We start from the raw sequence: 25986 nt of genomic DNA on the forward strand, positions 1-25986 counted from the left end.
TGTGCGAGGTGTACGGAGCGGAGCCGTGTGTGTACGAGGTGTACGAAGCGGAGCCGTGTGTATACGAGGTGTACGGAGCGGAGCCGTGTGTGTACGAGGTGTACGGAGCGGAGCCGTGTGTACGAGGTGTACGGAGCGGAGCCGTGTGTGTACGAGGTGTACGGAGGGGAGCCGTGTGTACGAGGTGTACAGAGCGGAGCCGTGTGTGTACGAGGTGTACGAAGCGGAGCCGTGTGTGTACGGAGCGGAGCCGTGTGTGTACGAGGTGTACGAAGCGGAGCCGTGTGTGTACGAGGTGTACGGAGCGGAGCCGTGTGTGTACGAGGTGTACAGAGCGAAGCAGAGTGAGCAATGTGTATGGAGCGGAGTTGTGTGTCTGTACGGAGCAGAGCCGCGTCTGTACGAGGTGTACGGAGCAGAGCCGCGTGTCTACGAGGTGTACAGAGCAGAGCCGCATGTACGAGGTGTACGGATCAGAGCCGTGTGTGTACGAGGTGTATGGAGCGGAGCAGTGTGTGTACGAGTTGTACGGAGCGGACCCACGTGTGTACGAGGTGTATAGAGCGGAGCCGTGCGTGTACGTGGTGTATGGCGCGGAGCCATGTGTACGATGTGTATGGAGCACAGCCGTGTGTTTACGAGGTGTATGCAGCAGAGCCGTGTGTGTACGAGGTGTATGGAGCAGATCCGTGCGTGTACGAGGTGTATGGAGCAGAGCCATGTGTGTACGAGGTGTACGGAGCAGAGCCGTGTGTACGAGGTGTATGGAGCAGATCCGTGCGTGTACGAGGTGTATGCAGCAGAGCCTTGTGTGTACGAGGTGTATGGAGCAGAGCCGTGTGTACGAGGTGTATGGAGCAGAGCCGTGTGTGTACAAGGTGTACGGAGCAGAGCCGTGCGTTTGTGCGTAGTGCCTACGACATTACTGTGTATGGCAGGCAGTCCCGGCATGGTTACTGGCTGTCTAGCAGCTGTGAAACATGCGGGGTCAGGACTCAATTGAAGGGGGAGCCTGGGTTGTAGAAGTTGTTGTGGTAACGGGGGCTGTGACAATGCTGTTGAGTTTTCTGTATATGTGTGATAAAGTGATGTTATATTTTATCCCTATGGCTGGCATTTTATGTTCGGTTCTCCTACAGGCTATGCCTATGGCCGTCCCTGGTAATACGGGAGGTCCGTCCACTAGGGGACCCATACACCATACAGTAGATGGGGACACAGTTTGCACTGCACTGGGTATTATATAGTTAATACTGTTGAGATTAGCCCATTGTTTGGGAGTGGGAGGGGTTAGAAGATGTTTTATAGAGAATGTTTTCCGTCAGTCAGAGTGTAGCAAGTTAGGCTACTTTCACACTAGTTCGTCGGAACGGGCCATCGCAAACCATCGGCCCAACGTACCGACGGACAGTGTGATTGATTAGCAAAACGTGGGCAGCGGAAGCAGTTTTACAACGCATCTGCTGCCCATTGTGAGTCCTGGAGAGGAGAGGGCGGAGTTTCGGCCACGCATGCGTGGCCGAAAATGGCGGACCCGACGCACAAAAAAAACGTTACATTGAATGTGTTTTCTGCGTCGCGGCCGCCAAAAACACGACGCATCCGTCGCACGACGGATGCGACGTGTGGCAATGCGTCGCTAATGCAAGTCTATGGAGAAAAAAAACGCATCTTGCGGGCAACTTTGCAGGATGCGTTTTTTCTCCAAAACGACGCATTGCGACGTCCGTCACACGACGCTAGTGTGAAAATAGCCTTATCCAGTAGATGTATGGCGATTTTCAGGATGACCTTCAGGTCCTGGATAAATTGCCGGAACTCCTCCGTCTGCTTGTTCTCACATGCCATCACGGTGGTTGCCGTCTTACTCGGTCTCCAGGCTGGACAGACTACTGCTGCTTTCTGTGTGAGTGGGATAGTTGTGTGCTAGGAGGGTATAAATAATAAGGGACTGCTGGTGTGAACATACAAGCCTTAATATATACATTTATTAGAAAAAATATTTACAACAAACACCTAAAGAAAACCTTAGTTCCCAAATTAAGTGATGGACTAACCGATAACCATGGCTGGTCCAAACAACGAAAGCAATTGTTACCCTCCACCTCTCGTGTCTCCCTTTTTCCTCTTAGTTTGTAAGCTTGCGATCCCCTTGTATCTGGTGAGCAGGACCCTCACTCCCCTTGTATCTTGTGAGCAGGGTCCTCACTCCTCTTGTATCTGGTGAGCAGGGTCCTCACTCCTCTTGGTATCTGGCGAGCAGGGCCCTCACTCCTCTTGTATCTGGCGAGCAGGGCCCTCACTCCTCTTGTATCTGGCGAGCAGGGCCCTCATTCCCCTTGTATCTTGTGAGCAGGGCCCTCACTCCTCTTGCATCTGGCAAGATCGACCAGACAAGGCAAGTCTTCATTGTTCAACCACCACAACCCCTTTGTATACCTGACCAATGCCCAAACCCCATAACCTCACTATCCAACATCACTGAATGGGGCTTAATTGTCTCCTCTCCAAATCGCACCTCACCACCTCTGCGCTCGACCCCATCCTATCCCACCTCCTCCCCAACCTCACCCCCACACTTATCCCATCCCTAACCCACCTCTTCAACCTATCACTATCTTCTGGCACCTTCCCTTTTGCTTTCAAACATGCCACAATCAGCACGTCCCCTCTGAACTTTCCTCCCACCTCTCATCTAACTTGCGCTTTGACAATCTACAATCTGGTTTCTGCCCCATCACTCAACTGAGACCGCCCTGACCAAAATCACTAACGACCTACTTACCGCCAAAGCTAATGGACAATACTCTGTACTCCTCCTTCTAGTCCTGTCCTCTGCTTTCGACACAGTTGACCACTGCCTCCTATTACAGATCCTCTCCTCCTTTGGCATCAAAGACCTCGCCCTATCCTGGATCTCCTCGTACCTTTCCAACCGCACATTCAGCGTCTCCCACTCCCACACTACCTCCTTATCCCACCCTCTCTCTGTTGGAGTCCCCCAAGGCTCTGTTCTAGGACCCCTACTCTTCTCAATCTATACACTTGGCTTGGGACAACTCATAAAGTCCCATGGATTCCAGTACCACCTCTATGCTGATGACACTCAGATCTACCTCTCTGGCCCAGACGTCACCGCTCTGCTGTCCAGAATCCCAGAGTGCCTATCAGCCATATCCTCCTCCTTCTCCTCTTGCTTCCTCAAACTCAATGTGGACAAATCTGAACTCATCATCTTTCCTCCATCCCATAGATCTTCCTTACCTGACCTATCTATCGCAATCAATGATATCATGCTTTCCCCCATACCGGAAGTCCGCTGCCTCGGAGTAACCTTTGACTCTGCCCTGTCCTTCAAACCGCACATCCAAGGTCTCTCCACCTCCTGTCGCCTCCAGCTCAAAAATATCTCCAGAATCCGTCCTTTCCTCAACCGTCAATCTACTAAAATGCTTGTGCACGCCCTCATCATCTCCCGCCTTGACTATTGCAACATCCTTTTCTGTCTCCCTGCTAACACCCTTGCACCTCTCCAGTCCATCCTTAACTCTGCTGCCCGACTAATTCATCTCTCTCCTTGCTACTCCTCTTCTTCCTCCCTCTGCAAATCTCTTCACTGGCTCCCATTCCCTCAGCGTATCCAGTTCAAATTACTAATACTGACCTACAAAGCCATCCATAACCTGTCTCCTCCATATATCTCTGAACTAATCTCACGATATCTTCCCTCACGTAATTTCCGTTCCTCGCAAGACCACCTTCTCTCCTCCACACTTATTCGCTCCTCAACCAACCGCCTCGAAGACTTCTCCCGAATATCCTTCATCCTCTGGAATTCTTTGCCCCAACACGTCCGACTATCAACCACATTCGGATCCTTCAGACGGCACCTGAAAACCCATCTCTTCAGGAAAGCCTACAGCCTGCACTGACCCCGCTGCCTCCTCATCACTACCAAAGCTACCGCCTCACCAACACCGGAGCTCCTGCAACCCTCAACCTACTGTCGCCTTCCCGATAATCCTGTAGAATGTAAGCCCGCAAGGGCAGATTCCTTGTCCCTCTGCATCAGTCTGTCATTGTTATTTTGTTTACTGTAAGTGATATCTGTAACTTGTATGTAACCCCTTCTCATGTACAGCACCATGGAATCAATGGTGCTATATAAATGAATAATAATAATAATTGCATGCTCTTCAATGTTCAGTAGTAAATACTGCATGTATGTGCTAACACCAAGAAATTAATTAGCTGGTTAAAATCAAAATACATCTCCCTGCCCAAGAATGCAGTCCTTGAGAATCTGCTCGGGACCTGATAAAAGGTCATCGAGGGCCGTAAATGGCCCTGGGGCCTGAGGTTCCCCACCTGAGTTAGTAGGAAATCGAACACTTAAAAGCTTTAACCAACTATAAGCGTTTGGATTGCCTCACTGCAACAGGGATTTTTATTTTTAGAATTGGAGTATGTTCAAACGTAGATTGTCCACGAGGTGGAACTGGAGATGCGCACTTGTTACACATGTTCTGGAGCGCAGGAGATTAGGCTCCTACAGGAAAAACACATTAGCTTAAATAAAAAGGATATTTAGCATACAAATCCAAGCAAACTCCAAAATATGCATATTTGGATAATTGGGAGAATCCATAGATCTCAAATCCATCCCCGATGACTGTAGGTCTTTTGCAAACATTGTATCAAGCTGGCAAACTCATCTAGAGTACTCCTGAGAGATAACATATGGCAATTTCTGGCTTCAGGAACACTTGTGGTATGATCATTACAGGTTAAATGATATAAGTAGGGCCAGTACACATGCAAACTAATATAACTATTGGAGATTTCGGGATCTCCACTGCATAGGAAAGCATGTAATTGCGGGGGCTCCAGGCTTTCACAAAATGTCAGCAGAGCCCCCCGCACCGCTGAACACCCACAGCGATGCACCGCACATCTGAACACCCCCTCATCCCAGCCTGCGGCCTGCAGCAATACTACACTCTTGCCTCCTCCAGCAGCGACCCAGGGACCCTGCTCCACGGCGGCCGGTAAGGTACGTCCGCATTATAAAACACCCCCCCATTTCCCCCAGAAATTTGGGGGGGAAAAAGTGCGTCTTATAATCTGAAAAATACGGTAGTTATGTCATATGAATCCTGCGTCCAATTAGCACAGGCGTCACTGTTCTCACCTTTGGACAAATTGAACAACAAGACTTAATCTAAGGGGAGTCACAGCCCAGGCTTCCTGTTGATGTTCCAACACGTCCGAAGACGGAGAAAGTAAAGCCGGAGCTGATTGGGAGCAGGGCTTGTGTAATGCAACAACCTCATGAGCCCCGGGAATGCGAGTGCAGACACCGCTGGAACAGCATGAGCACGGAAGGCAAGTATGAATTTTTTTTATTTTAACAAAGCCAGACATGATGAATGACAAAGGATTGCCATAGTAGCGCACAATCCCTTTAAGAAAATACAATCTTCAGTTAAAACATTTCCAACATTCTGAACATGTGTTGTCGCAGGTCTCGACCTACTCTCTGATGAGTCCACCGTAGAGATGACGTCACGGCACCGGAGAGATAAGACACAATGCACCGGGGCTGTATCTGAAGTATCTCTAGTTTTATTAAGCTTACACACACTTTTTATGCATTCTTGTGTTGGAAGCGGATTCTCCATATTATGGGCTAAGCGTCGGAGTGTATTACTCCCTTGCCTCCCTATGGTTTCGCAAACATATTTTTACACAGTACATTATTCGTTTTTTTACCAAGGACATTCCCTGCTACAATCTGCAGAAACAGCTAAAATGAAGAATAGTGAATAACGTGTTTATCTGACCTTTAATAACACTTACACAAAATGGAGGCAAGCAGGATAAAATGGATCCTGCTATAACAAATTCCCCCATTTTATTCACTATTCTTAATAAACTGTACTGGCCGTAGGATTTGTTAGTATATATCATCATCAGCTGTGTGAGTGCAGAATTTCCCAGTGAATACAGAGATACACTTAAAAACTATTTTGAACACTATATATGCAATAAGCACAATCGCAGCAATATGCAATAAGCTTTGTAAAATGCCAACTACCCAGCCCCTGATCCCCTTAAACCAATTGGCTGGGTTGAGGAAAGAGAAAGTATCGGACCACCAGCTGTCCTTAGTGCAATCATTATCTTTGTCATATTGGTCTCCGAGTCTTTGAACATCTTTTAACTTTAGCTTCATCTTTATAGTACTATTTGGATCTATATAATGACAACAAGCGGGTCCAATAACCTGACACATACCACCTTGTGCTGCTGTTAGTGTAATACTATAGTATGCTGGTAGGTTACTATAATGAGTTGATTTTGGACAGCAATGGTGGTATTCAGTATATCCAATATATCCCAAATTTGGTCATCTAGTCTGTGGCCCTAACCAATTTATCCCACATTTGTGTAATCATAGGGTAAATAAAAATAGAACTGACAATTTTATTGGCTATACCCATTTGCACTATGTGTGGTCTCCCTGAAGGGCGGGATGAGTTATCTGAGCTTTTATATAACGTATGTTTAGGTATTGCCTGTGTACCTAATTGCTTGTTTGGAATTACAAAGGTGGCCGGAGTCAAGAAACCCACAGTGCAGGTGCCCGTTACCCCTACTGGTAGCCATTTATATGCATTGTTGCCACATACCCAGAACATACCATCAGGCAAATCCCATAGGGCTGAATGTTGCAGCAACAATTTATGAACTAAGTCTATAAATGCAGACACATTCTGAAACATGCACCAAGGTGGACACTGTCCTAGAGGACTACAATAACCTACATCAGGATTCCCACAAGTGGGGGTTCCTGGCACATATCCAGAGGACTCATTACAAGGTATATTACCTGGAACACTAGCGCAGATATCTTTAGAACCTTGTAAAAACAGACTAGAAAATTTCCATGACGTATTATGTATCATTCTTTCTAACAGTATTGGTTTGAAAGCATCAGTAGAGTATGAAGTCACATCAAAACTAATTTGCAAACCATATGTTGGAACTTGCCCTAAATCAGTTAGTCCAGTCTTATTCCTAGGTACCCAGGCCCCACCCTTATAGGCCAAATATTGTAGATGTGTACTACTTCCTGAGAGATTACCTTGCCACCAAGGGTATCCTACCCATCCTACAATCGGTATACCGACGGTAGTGCTCCATAACTTAACATTGTTTGTGGCGTTGTTGGCAAGTGTGTCAGAACAAACAGTCCAGGCAAACAGTTCCTCAGGTGACACAAGGATAGCTAGGAAGGGAATACTTGTGGTTGATGTCGGTAAATGCGTACAGATCCAACAGTCTGATAAGGGCTGGGAATTTCTCAACAAGTCATCTATCAGTTTTCTGTGATGTTGCACAAACTTATTGTTCAAGGATGTTGGAGAATTCAGACTGTCCCATGCGATTACGCATAATATCATGGAAATCGAAACCAGCCAAAACATTGTCTCTTTTATCGGCTATTGGGTTCTTTAACTCGCTTGCAGTGTGATGCGTGGATGCAACTAGGTTTTCCTTCGAGCTTGACAGCTGTGGCTGTGGTCAGGAGCACTTGGTATGGTCCGTCAAATCTTGGTTCCAGGCTCTTCCGGACGTGCCGCTTTATCACTACCCAGTCTCCTGGCTCCAAGGGATGGTATCCAGGAACCTTGTCTGGGTCTGGAAGAGAACTGAAGACAGTTAAATGCACTTTAGCAAGGTGTCCATGTAAGGCCTGCAAATAGCTAGTCAAGTCTTGGTACTTGAGCTGCAACTGTTGTGGAAAGAAACATCCAAGATTGGGGCCCCTGCCAAACAGAATCTCATACGGTGACAGTCCTGTCTTCCTGTTTGGGGTATATCTTACTGAAAACAAAGCCAGAGGAAGGCATTCTGTCCATGGTTTATCAGTCTCTGCCATTGCCTTCTGGATTTTAAGCTTAAGAGTTCCATTTAGTCTCTCCACTTTTCCACTGCTCTGTGGATGGTATGGAGTATGCAATGCTTGACTTACCCCCAGTGCTGCCATTACCTCTGACATGATCTCTCCAGTAAAATGGGAACCCCGATCGCTTTCAATGACTTCAGGAACTCCATACCTGCATATGATCTCAGCCATCAGTTTCTTTGCCGTTGTCTTAGCCGTAGCTTTGGCAACTGGGTAGGCTTCTGGCCAACCTGAAAATAAATCAATGCAGACCAACACATACTCATACGTCCCTACCCTAGACAACTAAATATAATCAATCTGCAGTCTCTGGAATGGGTAAAGGGGCCGGAGAGTGTGTTTGGAGTTTTCACTGTCCTACCCTGATTATGTGTGGCACATATCATGCAGCTCTGTACCTGCCTTTCTGCGCAGGTGGAAAACCCGGGGGCAATCCATTGTTTCTGTAGGGTGTCACACATGGCCGTCTTCGAGTGGTGCACATTCCCGTGTGCCATCATTGGGTACAGTGCCTGTGGTAGGCAGACCTTTTCACCCCTCCCCCATAGTCCAGTGACTTTATCAGAGCAGGCTCCTATCTTTTGCCACCTATCCTTCTCCTCCTTACTTGCCTGTTCTTGTAACCGGGCTAAGATGTCTTTTGACACAAGTGGAGATGGTGGGGTGTCCAGGTGACGTACTTTAGAGGCTACAGGAGTGCTTGCTGCTTTCTTGGCAGTCTGGTCTGCCAGTGCGTTACCCTTCGTCTGTCCATCAGTGCCTTTGGTATGTGCCTTTACCTTTATGATGCCTGCTTGGTGGGAAGCTGTAGTGCATTCATAAGTTGCTAGACTGCCTCAGCATGTTTAATGGGATGGCCATTTGCTGTCAGGAAAGCTCTGGCTCTCCAGATTGGCCCTTAATTGTGTGCAATGCCAAAGGCATACCTGGAATCAGTGTAGATATTTACAGTCTTACCTTCTGCTGCTTTGCATGCTTCTGTAAGCGCCTTGAGCTCTGCTTCTTGTGCAGACATATGAGCTGGCATTGACTCTGCCTTGATTACCTCATGTTCTGAGACCACAGCATATCCGGTACAGAAGCGTCCTTGGTCATCTTGGTGACGGGATCCATCTTCAAAAAGCTCAAAATCAGCATTAGGTATGGGCACACTAGAGACAGTAGGGAGACCAGCTGTTTCCTGAGACATCAATTCTAGACAATCATGTGGTTTGGAAACCTGATCTTGTTCCTCTGGATCCATTCTAGAAAGAAAAAGAGTGTCCTTTTCCATGTCACCTACCCCTCCCCCATTTGGATCCATAGGAACTGGGAGAAGAGTAGTGGGGTTTAGGACAGTGCACCTTTTCAAAGTCACATTAGTAGGCATGAGAATAGCACACTGAAGTCGCAGCTGTCTGGCCATGGACAGGTGGCTAGGTTGTACTTGGTTAAGGATACTATGTACATCATGTGGGGTATGGACCGTCAGTGGGTGATCCAAAACAATCTCTGAAGACTTGTGTAGCAACAGCTGGACAGACAACACAGCCCGAACACAAGAGGGACATCCTCTTGCCACTGTATCCAGGTGGCCGCTGTAATAAGCAACAGGTCTCTGTTTGTCTCCATGAAGCTGAGTCAGCACACCCGTAGCATGTCCTGCATTTTCATGAAGATAGAGGTTAAAGGGAAAGGCATAATTGGGGATGCCCAAAGCTGGAGAGGAAACAATGCATAATTTCAGAGAGTACAAACAGTCAAGTGCCTCTGGTGTAAGGCAGAAGGGGACAGGTTGCATACAGTCATATAGAGGTTGCATTAAGATGGAGGCAGAACGAATCATGGACGACAGTAGGAAGTTAGTCCTAGAAACACACGGAGGCCCTGCAAATTCCGTTGTGGCTGCATGTCCATGATAGCCTGTTTTCGCTCAGGGGTGAGGTGCTTTTTCCCTGGAGAGAGACAATGTCCTAAAAACACAACAGTACTTAAGCAAAACTGTAATTTTTTTTTGGATACTTTGCACCCCTGTTCATAAAGAAAAAAGAGTAAAGAGATCGTGGCCATCTTACAAAGAGATCGAGAAGGAGCACACAGCAATAGGTCATCAACATACTGAATGAGAACTACTCCTTTGACATGCCAGCCTTGTAGGACTTGTGCGATGCACTGTGAGAAAATAGTAGGAGAATTCTGGGCTCCTTGTGGTAGGACAGTCCAAGTATACTGCTTGTTGCGGAAGGTAAAAGCAAAAAGATTCTGACAATCTGGGTGCAATGGAACACTGAAAAAGGCATTTGCTAAGTCAATCACTAAAAAACAAATACTATTAACAGGTATGTGTGCCAACAATGTGTGTGGGTTAGGAACCAAGGGAGCAAGCAGTTCTGTGGCGGCATTGACTGCTCTGAGGTCATGGACCATTCTATAATTCACCGGCTCCCCAGGCCTAACCTTCTTCTTTACTGGATACAGGGGAGTGTTGCAAACGGACTGTGTAGGCACAACAGCCCCTGATTCCAGCAATTTTTGTAACTGTGCGTCTATTGCAGCCTCCTGAGCAGCACTCAGAGGGTACTGACGCAATAGGGGCAGTGCTGCCCCTGGTTTCAATTTGACTATTATGGGAGGAACTGAGTTTTCCCACATCAGTTTTGTCTTTTGCCCACAGATCAGTGGGGAGTTGATCCAGGGCAGGTGCAGTGGGCGGATCACTTTCTGCAGTACTTGCAGCTGCATCCAGGGCCATGATCTTGCAGAGGGTACTGGGTTTAAGTTGAGGGGTCATAGTCACTGTTCCGTCATCATGGTAAGTAATAACCGCCTGTAGTTTCCATAAAACGTCAGCACCTAGCAAATTACATTGTCCCCTGGGGGCTACCATTAACTGAGTCAGAATGGTCTTCCCACAAATGGAGAGTGGAATGGGTTCTGTCAGTCCCAAGGTCTGGGTCGGCGCATTGAAAGGTGTGGCCATGACAAAGTCGGTGGTGTCACGGAAGGGTAATGGACAGTCTGAAAGCGTGATAACTGAGTTGTCAGCTCCCGTGTCAACCTGAAAGTCTGCTGTAGTTCCTCCTGGCAGGCTCACCTGTACTGTACAGTCGGGGGTGGGAGGTAGAGTGACTAGAGGACAATTACCTTTTCGTCGGTCTGGGGGGTACCAGGGGTGGGAACCTTATCTGGGTATGGGTTTGTGTGACAATCTTTCCTAAAATGTCCTGGTTTCTTACATCCGTAACACAATCTAGGACCCGTAGTGGGTCCTTCACTTCTCTGTGAGGGTCCACTCCTCTGAAAGTGAACTTTAGTCTTTTGCTTCTGCGAGTGCAAACTGACTCCATGTGCAATTTTAGCAAGATCGCCTGGGGGGCAGGATCTCCAATCTGGTCTACTTGCCATCACCTTCTCTCTCACATACTTATCAATCCCTTGCATATATGCATGACTTAACAAACGTGTCGCAGTTCTATCATCTTCACCATAACCCATATCAGACCATCGTTGTTGCAACCTGTAGAAATAATCAATGGGGAGCTCCTTCGGGTCCTGTACAGTCTTCCAAATGCACCGATACTTCCTCCTGTCTCATCTTACAGGCTTTTTCTAGTGCCTCAAAGTCAGACCCTGACTTGGCATTGTTAGGTTCTCCGCCTTGGGGACCATTTCCCCCTTGGTACATTTTAAATGTCTCAGCTGTCAGTCGGGTAGAAGGTGCTTCCCCCAGGGCTGAACGCACTAACTGTTGCATGTCCTGTCTGGTTGCCTGGTAAGTGTGCTGTATCACCCCACACTGTCTGGCAAAAGTCATAGGTCGTTGGTTAATGTCTGGCAGCTGTGCAGTCAAAGACATTTGTTCTGTGGGAGACCATGGCTGATACCTACTAGCAACATGGTAAGTCGGAGTTCCACTATCAGCTGTGCCGTCCTCTACTTTGGATCGTGTACCACTTGAGACTGGTTTTCATGAAGTCATGCCATTTACCTGAATCTAATTCCCCTGAGGGGTGGAAGCCTCCTGCCTTCAAGAGCACACTAACCTGTTTCTGGGATTACTTTCCCTGGACTAATTCTCTAGCACTATGGAACCCTGTACTTGGTTCCCAATTCTATTGCTAGTATACGTGCAGGCTGAAAACTTATCAGACGGACCTTTCCTTCTCACCTAGAGTAGGCTATGTCATCCTGCGTTAGTCCTATACATGCAGGCTGAAAACTATCAGACGGACCTTTCCTCCTCACCTAGAGTAGGCTATGTCCTCCTGCCTTAGTCCTAAACTATAGGTTTACTGTACTCACAGGTTACTGTATTAGCTTGCTTCCAAGATTGATAACACAGGTATATTAACAGACAAACAACAAACACTCCACAAGCACACCACACAAAGATCATGGGGTCAATCATTTTAGTCTAACAGTGGAGTCATCAGTAACCACACAATGAGGGTCAATATCTGGGTTCAAGGGTACCTGAGCCGGGCAAGCCCGTGATTTTACCTGATCCTGGTCGACTAGAAGAAGGGGAAAACCCGTCCACAAGTGGAATGACGTAGGCAGAATATAATCAGTATTCTCACCCCAGTGCTGTGTGATGCCACTAGTCCCGGGAAGTCCCCTGGTCCATTACTGGAGTCGGCCGGGTCTCAGATGAAGCACTCAGGTCCCTGTTCGGGCACCAGAATTGTTGTCGCAGGTCTCGACCTACTCTCTGATGAGTCCACCGTAGAGATGACGTCACGGCACCGGAGAGAAAAGACACAATGCACCAGGGCTGTATCTGAAATATCTCTAATTTTAATAAGCTTACACACACTTTTTATGCATTCTTGTGTTGGAAGCGGATTCTCCATATTATGGGCTAAGCGTCGGAGTGTATTACTCCCTTGCCTCCCTATGGTTTCGCAAACATATTTTTACACAGTACATTATTCGTTATTTTACCAAGGACATTCCCTGCTACAATCTGCAATAACAGCTAAAATGAAGAATAGTGAATAACAATGTGTTTATCTGACCTTTAACCCCTTTACCCCCAAGGGTGGTTTGCACGTTATGGACCGGGCCAATTTTTACAATTCTGACCACTGTCCCTTTATGAGGTTATAACTCTGGAACGCTTCAACGGATCCCGGTGATTCTGACATTGTTTTCTTGTAACATATTGTACTTCATGATAGTGGTAAAATTTCTTCGATATAACTTGTGTTTATTTGTAAAAAAAAAAATGGAAATTTGGCGAAAATTTTGAAAATTTCGCAATTTTCCAACTTTGAATTTTTATTCTGTTAAACCAGAGAGATATGTGACACAATATAGTTAATAAATAACATTTCCCACATGTCTACTTTACATCAGCACAATTTTGGAAACAACATTTTTTTTTCTACAAAGTTATAAGGGTTAAAATTTGACCAGCAATTTCTCATTTTTACAACAAAATTTAGAAAACCATTTTTTTAGGGACCACCTCACATTAGAAGTCATTTTGAGGGGTCTATATGGCCGAAAATACCCAAAAGTGACACCATTCTAAAAACTGCACCCCTCAATGTATGCAAAACCATATTCAAGAAGTTGATTAACCCTTCAGGTGTTTCACAGGAGCAGAAGCAACATGGAAGGAAAAAATTTACATTTTACTTTTTAGTCACAAAAATGATTTTTCAGCAATAATTTTTTTAATTTCCCAAGGGTAAAAAGATGAAATGGACCTCAAAAGTTGTTGTCCAATTTGTCCTGAGTACGCTGATACCCCAAATGTGAGGGGGAACCACTTTTTGGGCGCACGGCAGGGCTCAGAAGGAAAGGAGCGCCGTTTGACATTTTCAATCTAAAATTGGCTGGAATTGAGATCGGACGCCATGTCGCGTTTGGCGAGCCCCTGATGTGCCTAAACAGTCGAAAACCCCCACAAGTGACCCCATTTTGGAAACTAGACCCCCTAAGGAACTTATCTAGATGTGTCGTGAGCACTTTTATCCCCCAAGTGCTTCACGAAAGTTTATAACGCCCGGGCGTGAAAAAAAAATCCTACTTTTTCCCACAAAAATTATCATTTAGTCCCAAATTTTTAATTTTCCCAAGTGTAACAGGAGAAATTGGACCCCAAAAGTTGTTGTCCAATTTGTCCTGAGTACGCTGATACCCCACATGTGGGAGAAAACTACTGTTTGGGTACACTTCGGGGCTCAGAAGGGAAGTAGTGACGTTTTGAAAAGCAGACTTTGATGGAATGGTACGCGGACATCATGTTCCGTTTGCAGAGCCCCTGATGTGCCTGAACAGTAGAAATCCCCCACAAGTGACCCCATTTTGGAAACTAGACCTAATTGGGAACTTATCTAGGTGTGTGGTGAGAATTTCGAACCCCCAAGTGTTTCACTTAAATTTATAACGCCCGGGCGTGAAAATAAAATATCCTATTTTTTCCTACAAAAATGATAATTTAGTCCCCAATTTTTAATTTTCCCAAGTGTAACAGGAGAAATTGGATACCAAAAGTTGTTGTCCAATTTGTCCTGAGTACGCTGATACCCCACATGCGGGAAAAAAATACTGTTTGGGCACACGTCGGGGCTCGGAAGGGATGTGGTGACGTTTTGGAGAGCAGACTTTGATGGAATGGTCTGCAGGCGTCATGTTCCGTTTGCAGATCCCCTGATGAGCCCAAACAGTAAAAAAAAAAACACAAGTGAAATTTTGTAAACCAGACCCCCAATGAACTTACATAGATGTGCCCCCTTTTTGGAACTAATCTACTGTTTCCTGTAAAGTAAATTAGTAGTGCATGGAGGTGTGGTACAATTTGAAGCAATCCTTCATACACAGGCCAGGTTTTTCGGGGCAGGTGTCGCATTGATAAATGGTGTCCTTGCGTAGTCCCCTTTTGTAACACACTTGGCACCTTTTTTGCGACTTACCTCTTTTTCCAGTTTGCGGGACCTCCCCCGGGAAATGCTGACCTGGTACGATACGAGCACCTTCAGTTCCGGAAGTACTGGGGCCCTCTCCTTCCCTCGTGCCAAATAACAGGGCCTTAACCACTACCTCCTGGAACTGAAGGTACGACGTATCGCTGTGGCGTGCACATCATGACAGCAGGAAAGCGTTGAGCATTGCCATTTGTACGATGTGCACGGACAGCTTTTTGTACCACACCTTGGCCTTCCTCAAAGCACTGTACGGTTGGAGGAGTTGATCGGAGAGATCAACGCCCCCCATGTTTTTGTTGTATCCCAGTACACAGTCCGGTTTGCAGACCTGTGTAGAGGTACCCCGTACAGTGCTGAGGGCACTGCGATCACCGTGTATGGTGGTCAAGAGAAGGACATCCCTCTTGTCCTTGTACTTGACCACCAGCAGGTGGTCGCTACATTGGGCTCTGCTCTCACCTTTTCTGAGCATCTGCCCAAGTAGCGTCTTTGGGAGGCCTCTGGCTGCGGTACCTCGCGCAGAGAGGGATTTGTAGAGTGGGATGCTGGAATAAAAGTTATCAGTGTAGAGGTGATAACCTTTATCCAGCAGTGGGTGCACCAAATCCCACACTATTTTCCCACTCACTACCAGGACAGGGGGACACTCAGGCGGTTTAATCCTGCTGTCCTTCCCCTCGTAGACTCTAAAGCTGTAGGTGTACCCTGAGGTACTCTCACACAGCTTGCAGAGTTTGATTCTGTACCTGGCCCTCTTGCTGGGCAGGTATTGACGGAATCTGAGCCGCCCCTTAAAATTAACCAAGGACTCATCCACGCAGATGTCCCTTTTGGGCACGTACACTTCACCAAACTTTTTGTTGAAGTGTTCGATGACAGGCCGAACTTTGAACAGACGGTCAAAGTTGGGGTCATCTCGTGCGGGACACTCTGCATTATCGGAATAATGCAGGAACTTATGGATGGCCTCAAAACGCGTTCGGACCATGACCATTCGGAACACTGGAGTGTTGTATAAAATATCAACACTCCAATATTGCCGAATTTCTGGCTTCTTCAGGAGCCCCATATGAAGCATCAGGCCCCAAAACTGCATCATTTCAACTGCGTCTACAGGAGACCAGTTAGAATATGATGAACCGGTGTTTTGCTCCAAAAATTGACGAGCGTACAAATTAGTTTGCTCCACCATGAGGTTAACAAAATCCTCAGAGAAAAAGACTTTGAAAAAGTCTATTTCTGTGAGGCCGGTGGTGTCAAACCTGATTCCTGATTCTGCCACAAAATCAGGAATCAGTGGCTCGTAATTTTCGGGGGGCGAGGTCCATACGGGGTCCGAAGAGGGGCGCGCTGGTTCATCTTCAGGAGTGGGCCCTGCCTCATCTTCATGAATGATGGGCACTTCTTCTGTCCTGCGGCGTCTGCGTGGCGGTTCCGCAGGGCCGTAGGAGGAAGATGAGGAGGGGGAAGAGGATGGGGAAGAGGATGAAGAGGATGAGGAAGAATCAGAAAAATAAAGAAAAGTGGGATCCTCTCCCTCGCTATCAGTGTCGGAGGCAAGGAAAGCATATGCCTCCTCTGCTGAATAGCGCTGTTGGGACGAGCGGGAAATTTTTTTGTGAGTATGGTGCTTTTGTGTACTTTATTGGTAACTATGTGTACGTGTGGGGGGATAGTGTTTGGTGCAAACTATTCTGAAAAGAAAAAGCTAAAGGAAAAAAAAAGCAAATGGGGAGAAAAAAAATACCTGTGAAAGGAAAAGTCTAAAACAGCAGGCCCTAGCTCTGATAAGTGAACCGCGTGACTTATCAAATTTCGGCGCCTGCTGGGTGTACGAACGGGGATGTGGAAAAAACGCCAGGCACGAGAGCTCTGATAAGTGAACCGTGTCACTTATCAGAGTTCGGCGGCTGCTGGGTGTGCGAACGGGGATGTGAAAAGGGAAGGCACAGATTAGACGCGGCGGCTGGAGGAGCGCAAGGGGATGGGGGAAAAAAAAAAGAAAAGGGAAGGCACAGATTAGACGCGGCGGCTGGGGGAGCGCAAGGGGATGGGGGAAAAGAAAAGGCACGGATTAGACGCAGCGGCTGGAGGAGCGCACGGAAATGTGAAATAAAAAAAAAAAGAAAAGGGAAGGCACAGATTAGATGCGGCGGCTGGGGGAGCGCAAGGGGATGGAGGAAAAAAATAGAAAAGGCACAGATTAGACGCAGTGGCTGGAGGAGCGCACGGAGATGGGAAAAAAAAAAGAAAAGGGAAGGCACAGATTAGACGCGGTGGCTGGGGGAGCGCAAGGGGATGGAGGGAAAAAAAAAAGAAAAGGCATAGATTAGACGCGGCGGCTGGGGGAGCGCACGGAGATGGGAAAAAAAAGAAAAAGGAAGGCACAGATTAGACGCGGCGGCTGGAGGAGCGCAAGGGGATGGGGGGAAAAAAAAAAGAAAAGGCACAGATTAGACACGGCGGCTGGGGGAGCGCACGGAGATGGGAAAAAAAAAGAGAAGGCACAGATTAGACACGGCGGCTGGGGGAGCGCAAGGGGAAGGGGAAAAAAAAAAGAAAAGGCATGGATTAGATGCAGCAGCTGGAGGAGCGCACGGAGATGGGGAAAAAAAAAAGAAAAGGGAAGGCACAGATTAGACGCGGCGGCTGGGGGAGCGCAAGGGGATGGGGAAAAAAAAAAGGCACGGATTAGACGCAGCGGCTGGGGGAGCGCACGGAGATGGGGAAAAAAAAGTGAGCACGAGTGTTGATAGGTGAACTGCATCACCAATCAATGCTCGGCGGCTGCTAAATTTGGGCACGGATACGGCGCAAGGAAGGGGGATGGGAGAAGGGGGGATGGGAGAAGGGGGGATGAATAGAGATCGGGCCGGGATCGGGGTATCAACACTTACGGTTTGTAGTCTCTCTTCTTTCTTCTCTCTTCTTTCTTTCTTTTTTCTTGAGCAAGAATTGTGGTGTCACAGGCTACTGTGGCACCACAAGTCTCAGCACAGGAGGGGATATCGCAGCGTGACCGCTCTGAAGGAATCCTCACCAAGTGTGAGGATTCCTTCAGAGCAGTTACACAGGTCAGGGGCAGGTGAGACAGGTCACAGAGCGGTCACACCGCTGCTGTGACCTGTGATTGGTGGGATCGATGATCACATCGATCCCACCAATCAGAGGAGGCCCTGGTGACGCCGGTGTTGCTAGGCACCAGCCTATGATCGGAGCTCACAGCTCCGATCATAGGCAGGTCACCGGCAGGTCACCAGCAGGTGACAGGCAGGTGACCGGCCCTGTGATTGGCGCGATCGACGATCACATCGATCGCGCCAATCAGACTGAAAGGATCCGGAGACAGAGCGCGCAGGAAGGCAGGGCACAGAGCGGTAACACCGCCGCTGTGCTCTGCGATTGGCGCGATCGACGATCACATCGATCGCGCCAATCCTGGGGGGGTTTGTGCCCATGCCTAGCATTGCCAGGCACTGGCCTAGGATCGAGTACATGGGTACTCGATCCTAGGCTGGGACCTCACTGTTTTAGCCAAATTGATTGGCTGAAACAATGAGAAAGGCTGCGATTGGCTGCTCAGAATTGAGCAGCCAATCACAGCGATCGGGAGGCTGGGGGGGCGGCGACAGGCCCTAGGATGCCGACACCATCTTCCTACAGGTAAGATGGCGTCGGAATTTTAATGCGATCACTGCGACTTAAGTCGCAGTGTCGCATTAAAGGGCATGACGTACTATTCCGTCCTTGGGAAGTAGGGCCCACCCCACATGGACGGAATAGTACGTCATATGGCAGAAAGGGGTTAATAACACTTACACAAAATGGAGGCAAGCAGGATAAAATGGATCCTGCTATAACAACATGAAAAAGGCTTCTCCCCTGCTCGACTTCTCTGATGTTTTTTAAGAGTTGAATTCCGTTTAAAACATTTCCCACATTAAGGACCTGAAAAAGCCTTCTCTGGGTGAGTTCTCTGGTGGTGATCAAGATCAAGATGCGCTTTTCGAGTAAAACATTTCCCACATTCTGAACTTCTGACTTCTCTGGTGCTTAACCAAATCTGATTTCTGGTTAAAATATTTCCCACATTCTGAACATGAAAAAGGCTTCTCCCCTGTGTGAGTTCTCTGGTGCTTAACCAAATCTGATTTCTGGTTAAAATATTTCCCACATTCTGAATATGAAAAAGGCTTGTCCCCTGTGTGAGTTCTTTGATGTTTGAGAAGATTTGATTTATTTGTAAAACATTTCCCACATTCTGAACAGGAAAAAGGCTTTTCTCCTGTGTGACTTCTCTGGTGCTTAACCAAATCTGATTTCTGGTTAAAATATTTCCCACATTCTGAACATGAAAAAGGCTTGTCCCCTGTGTGAGTTCTTTGATGTGTGATAAGATTTGATTTATTTGAAAAACATTTCCCACATTCTGAACAGGAAAAAGGCCTCTCTCCTGTGTGATTTCTCTGGTGCTTAACCAATTCGGATTTTTGGTTAAAACATTTCCCACATTCTGAACATGAAAAAGGCTTCTCCCCTGTGTGAGTTCTCTGGTGCTTAACCAAATATGATTTCTGGATAAAATATTTCCCACATTCTAAACAGGAAAAAGGTTTCTCCCCTGTGTGGGTTCTCTGGTGCCTAACCAAATATGATTTCTGGATAAAATATTTCCCACATTCTATACAGGAAAACGGCTTCTCCCCTGTGTGGGTTCTCTGGTGCGTAACCAAACTTAATTTACAATTAAAACATTTCCCACATTCTGAACAGGAAAATGGCTGCTCTCCTGTGTGAGTTCTTTGGTGTGTAACAAGATTCTCTTTTTGGTTAAAACATTTCCCACATTCGGAACAGGAAAAAGGCTTCTCCCCTGTGTGCGTTCTCTGGTGACAAACAAGTTTTGATTTCTGTGTAAAATATTTCCCACATTCTGAACATGAAAATGGCTTCTCCCCTGTGTGAGTTTTCTGGTGCCTAACCAAATCTGATTTCTGGTTGAAACATTTCCCACATTCTGAACAGGAAAAAGGCTTCTCCCCTGTGTGAGTTCTCTGGTGCTTAACCAAATATGATTTCTGGATAAAATATTTCCCACATTCTAAACAGGAAAAAGGTTTCTCCCCTGTGTGGGTTCTCTGGTGCCTAACCAAATCTGATTTCTGGATAAAACATTTTCCACATTCTGAACAGGAAAACGGCTTCTCCCCTGTGTGGGTTCTCTGGTGCGTAACCAAACTTAATTTACAATTAAAACATTTCCCACATTCTGAACAGGAAAATGGCTTCTCTCCTGTGTGAGTTCTTTGGTGTGTAACAAGATTCTCTTTTTGGTTAAAACATTTCCCACATTCGGAACAGGAAAAAGGCTTCTCCCCTGTGTGAGTTCTCTGGTGCTTAACAAAAACTGATATCCAGTTAAAACATTTCCCACACTTGGAACAAGAAAATCTATTCTCTGCTGTGTGAATTTTTTATGTTTAAGAAAAGTCTTTTCGAGAGGAAAACTATTTCCGTATTCTGAACATGATAATGGATTCTTTGAATTATAAGTCATTTGTTTTTTAATGTTTATTTTGTGACTATGATTTGCTTTAGTAGTTGGTAATGAATCAGAAGACAAGACCTGTTTCAAAGGATCAGATGACAGATCTTTGCTGTGAAGGGATGATGGTATATCTGGAAGAATGGCATTCACTCTAATTGTATCCTGTTGGATCTCAAGATCATCTGATTTAAAAATTGAAGATGTCAGCTGTCCCTCTGATTTCTTGGTACAGTCATCTACCAAGAAAAAAACAATTATTATTTTAGAATAAAATATCCTCAAATTTTATATTTTTTTTAACATTTCTACTTAAACTGTCAGGAAAAATGGCACGTTCTGTAAAAAATTTTGAATTATTCACCAAGACAATGACAGTTCACAGTCTAATAGAAAACAGCATGAACAAAAGAAGCATGGTGTTCAACTGTTTGTTCATTCTGACTCACAAATACGGAATACACAATAAACGAAGAAAATAATGGATGGCACGCACCAATGCGATTATTTCTTGCTTTATTAGATACTGTGTGGCTCAGGCACGGGAGACATGTGCAAGGTACGGACTAGAGCGCAAAACAGCTGTAGTCCGTACCTTGCACATGTCTCCCGTGCCTCAGCCGCCCAGAATCTAATAAAGCAAGAAATAACCGCAATGGTGAGGGCCATCCATTATTTTCTTTGCTTATTATGGATTCCCTGCATGCTTTTTTTCCCATATGGATTGAGCACCTACAGCGGTGTTTTTGGAGGCTATCTGGCGTTCATGATTTAGTGTAACCTCATTTCATCTCTTTGAGGTAAAGGTGACACAGTGGTGCCAAACTCTTTCCTGCTGTTGACAAATATGGAATAAAAAGCCACCAAAATGTTATGTAGGTGAAAAAAGTACCAAAAATAAGTTCCACTCATCTTACAAAAAACAAGTCCCCACTCAGGTCCATCACTTACCAATGGAAAAAAAGAGGTTTCCACATTATTTAGTGGCTCAAAGGCTCTTGAAAAGCAACATTGCTTCCATAAACCAATCCAGCAATATCCACTCTCCCAAAGTCAGATTTCCCCCTCACTTCTGAGCCTTGCAGTGGACACAAACCATATTTAGCATCTATGTATTTGACATTGCTGCAGTGACAAGAACCCACTTAATTTACGGTGTGTGTCCTGAAGCACAATCTGGGCACTACGTGCTGAGTAATAAAATTGCATATTTGCAATTTTTACTCTCTAACATCCATTGAGTGCTAATCACCTGGAATTGCCTGTGGATTCAAAATAGTTACTACTCCTATAGACCAATTCATTGAGGGTTACACTGTCCAAAATGTAGTCACTTTTGGAGGATTTTTACTACTCTGGCTTTCTGACATTTTGTCATTTTAGAGGAAATAGTGTGTCCTATCTCCTCTGGAACCTGCTATTAAGATGTCTATTTCTGTCAACAGGCGCTGCCTTATTCATGCTGCCGTTGGCGCTGGTAATGGAGGAGATATCAGAACCAGAAGCTATGGGCGGCACCGGTTCTGTCCAGCCACTAAGAATCTCTCTGCTTCCGAAAAGCATCAAATAGTGCAATGCCTTGGACAAGGTATGAAAACATTAGATATTTCACGAAAACTTAAGAGTGATCATCATACTGTGAAGAGATTTGTGACTGAAACAGAGCACACAGTTAATGCAGATAAAGGTATAATGAGGAAGGTTTCTGCCAGACAAATTCATTGGATTAAGAGAGCAGCTGCCAAAATACCATTACAAAGCAGCAAACAGATATTTGAAGCTGCTCGTGCCTCTGGAGTCCCTCAAACCTCAAGGTGTAGGATCCTTCAAAGGGTTGCTGTGGTGCATAAACCTACGATTCGGCCACCCCTAAAGAGTGTTCACAAGCAGAAACGGTTGCAGTGGGCCCAGACATACATGAAGACTAATTTTCAAACAGTCTTGTTTACTGATGAGTGTCGAGCAATCCTGGATGGTCCAGATGGATGGAGTAGTGGATGGTTGGTGGATGGCTACCATGTCCCAACAAGGCTGTGACGTCAGCAAAGAAGTGGAGGAGTCATGTTTTGGGCCGGAATCATGGGGATACAGCTGGCAGGGCCCTTTAAGGTTCCTGAAGGTGTGAAAATGACCTCTGCAAAGTATATAGAGTTTCTGACTGACAACTTTCTTCCATGGTATAAGAAGCACAAACGTGCCTTCAGGAGCAAAATCATCTTCATGTATGACAATGTACCATCTCATGCTGCAAAGAATACCTCTGAGTCATTGGCTGCTATGGGCATAAAAGGAGATAAACTTATGGTGCGGCCAACATCTTCCCCTGACCTCAAACCTATAGAGAACCTTTGGAGTATCATCAAGCAAAAGATCTATGAAGGTGGGAGGCAGTTCAAATCAAAACAGCAACTCTGGGAGACTATTCTGACTTCATGCAAATAAATACAAGCAGAAACTCTCCAAAAACTCAAGTTCAATGGATGCAAGAATTGTGAAGGTGATGTCAAAGAAGGGGTCCTATGTTAACATGTAACTTGACCTGTTAGGATGTTATGGAGTTAAATAGTGAATGTGACCTCCTAATGCTGCAAATTCCACAAATGAGAATTTTCAGTTCTTTAAAACATATCAAATGTTTAGAAATTCTACTGTGCCTTATAATTTGGAAAAGTGCATTTTGAGTTTTTATTCAGTTTGGAGATTTTACAGTTATCATTGGGAGGTTTCTTCAATAAAATTCGATGTATAATCTAAAGAGTGATGACTTTTCTTAGACGGACTGTCATTGCACCGACCATTTAGGAAAATCCGAGAAAAATATAATTTGCGTAATAATTTGGTACACGGTGTATTTGTTTCCTGTTATGACCCCGGCCCATTTACTGACTATTCTTGTGTCTTTTGATTTTGTATTTTCTCTGACTTCATGGTCGTGACCTGACTACCATACTATTCTTCTTACTATCTTACACTACAGAAAAGCAAGTAACAGCGTGGTGCAACCTAGAGGTCTCTGTGCAAGTCCAGATGTAGAGGGGTTAAAGAAGTTAAAGAGTGATGGCCAAAACATTGACTATAGACAATAACACATCTACTGAAATAATCAAGCTGAATAGCCTTCTTTGGTATAAAAAAAAATTGAGTAACTAATGGTGAAACCTAATTAGGTAATTAGAGTCTGAGGTTCTATGGCTCTTGGCAATCTAAACTATCGTTAGGGACAATATTTTATATCACATGATAACTATTTATTAGGCTATGTGCACACGATGCGGATTTGTAGCGTTTCTGCAGCGTTCTTTTTCGCGCTGAAATGCTCCAAAAACTAAATGGATTACGTAAGCAATGTTAATCAATTACATTCCTGAAGTGTTGTGCACATGATCCAGAAATTTCCATCCTTATTTGCAGCCTTTTATTTTCCGCAGCATGTCAATTCTTTTTGCGGATCTGCAGCTTTTCTGCACCCATTGACTTCCAATGAGTCAGTCAAATCGGCAGCAAAAACGCAGGTGTAAAAAGGTTTGCGGATTTGCTGCGGATTTTCTGTGAAAAATGCTGCGAATTGTCAATGGGAAATGATAGAAAGTGATAGATAGTCTTAGTGATAGAAAGCAGAGAGTGGTTATAAATGGTATATTCTCTAACTGGGTCGCTGTGACCAGTGGGGTACCGCATGGGTTGATGTTGGGACCTATTCTCTTCAACATATTTATTAACTATCTGGTAGAAGGTTTACACAGTAAAATATCAATATTTGATGATACAAAACTATGTAAAGCAGTCAATACAAAAGATAGTATTTTGCTACAGATGGATCTGGATAAGTTGGAAACTTGGGCCGAGAGGTGGCAGATGCGGTTTAACAATGATAAATGTAAGGTTATACACATGGGAAGAAGGAATCAATATCACCATTACACACTGAATGGGAAACCACTGGGTAAATCTGACATGGAGAGGGACTTGGGGTTCCTAGTTAATGATAAATTTACCTGGAGCAGCCAGTGCCAGGCAGTGGCTGCCAAGGCAAACAGGATTATGGGGTGTATTAAAAGACGTCTGATACACATGATGAGAGCATTATACTGCCTCTGTACAAATCCCTGGTTAGACCGCACATGAGTACTGTGTACAGTTTTGGGCACCGATGGTCAGGAAGGATATAATGGAACTAGAGCGAGTACAAAGGAGGGCAACACAATTAATAAAGGGGATGGGGGAACTATAATACCCAGATAGATTATCAAAATTAGGATTACTTAGTCTAGAAAAAAGAAAGACTGAGGGGAGATCTAATAGCCATGTATAATGATATACAGTGGGTACGGAAAGTATTCAGACTCCTTTAAATTTTTCACTCTTTGTTTCATTACAGCCATCTGGTAAATTAAAAAAAAAAGTAGTTTTTTTCTCATTAATGTACACTCTGCACCCCATGTTGGCTGAAAAAAAAAACAGAAATGTAGAAATTTTTGAAAATGTAAAGAAAAACTGAAATATCACATGGTCATAAGTATTCAGAACCTTTGCTCAGTATTGAGTAGAAGCACCTTTTTGAGCTAGTGCAGCCATGAGTCTTCTTGGGAATGATGCAACAAGTTTTTCACACCTGAATTGGGGGATCCTCTGCCATTCTTCCTTGCAGATCCTTCCAGTTCCGTCAGGTTGGATGGTGAGCATTGGTGGTCAGCTATTTTCAGGTCTCTCCAGAGATGCTCAATTGGGGTTTAGGTCAGGGCTCTGGCTGGGCCAGTCAAGAATGGTCAAAGAGTTGTTCTGAAGCCACTCCTTTGTTATTTTAGCTGTGTGCTTAGGGTCATTGTCTTGTTGGAAGGTGGACCTTCAGCCACGTCTGAGGTCCAGAGAGCCCTGGAAGAGGTTTTCATCCAAGATATCTCTATACTTTGCCGCATTCATGTTTCTTTCAATGACAGTCATCCTGTCCCTGCAACTGAAAAACACCCCCATAGCATGACGCTCCGCTGTTGGGATTGTATTGGGCAGATGATGAGCAGTGCCTGGTTTTCTCCACACATACCGCTTAGAATTATCACCAAAGAGGTCTATCTTCATCTCATCAGACCAGAGAATTTTATTTCTCATAGTCTGGGAGTCCTTCATGTGTTTTTTTAGCAAACTCTATGCAGGCTTTCATATGTCTTGAACTGAGGAGAGGCTTCCGTCGGGCCACTCTGCCATAAAGGCCCGATTGGTGGAGGGCTGCAGTGATAGTTGACTTTGTGTAACTTTCTCCCATCTCCCTTCTGCATCTCTGAAGCTCAGCCACAGTGATCTTGGGGTTGCTCTTTACCTCTCTCACCAAGGCTCTTCTCCCACGATTGCTCAGTTTGGCTGGACGGCTAGGTCGGGGAAGACTTCTGGTGGTCCCAAACTTCTTCCATTTAAGGACTATGGAAGCTACTGTGCTCTTAGGAACCTTGAGTACTGCAGAAATTCTTTTGTAACGTTGGCCAGATCTGTGCCTTGCCACAATTCTGTCTCTGAGCTCCTTGGCCAGTTCCTTTGACCTCATGATTTTCATTTAGTCTGAC

General features: G+C 45.6%; 1 protein-coding gene across 1 annotated transcript; it reads right to left on the reverse strand.

Annotated features, from left to right (window-relative positions):
- Positions 1-18878: 18878 nt before the first annotated feature.
- On the reverse strand, positions 18879-20357 carry LOC138667865 (zinc finger protein 84-like; the record flags this gene model as incomplete). The annotated part of the gene is made up of 1 exon (XM_069755947.1): positions 18879-20357. A coding segment is annotated over one exon (1479 nt), but the record flags the coding sequence as incomplete, so codon positions are not given.
- Between the last annotated feature and the right edge of the window lie 5629 nt (positions 20358-25986).

Source organism: Ranitomeya imitator, chromosome 2 (genome assembly GCF_032444005.1).
Source record: "Ranitomeya imitator isolate aRanImi1 chromosome 2, aRanImi1.pri, whole genome shotgun sequence".
NCBI classification, from domain to species: domain Eukaryota; kingdom Metazoa; phylum Chordata; class Amphibia; order Anura; family Dendrobatidae; genus Ranitomeya; species Ranitomeya imitator.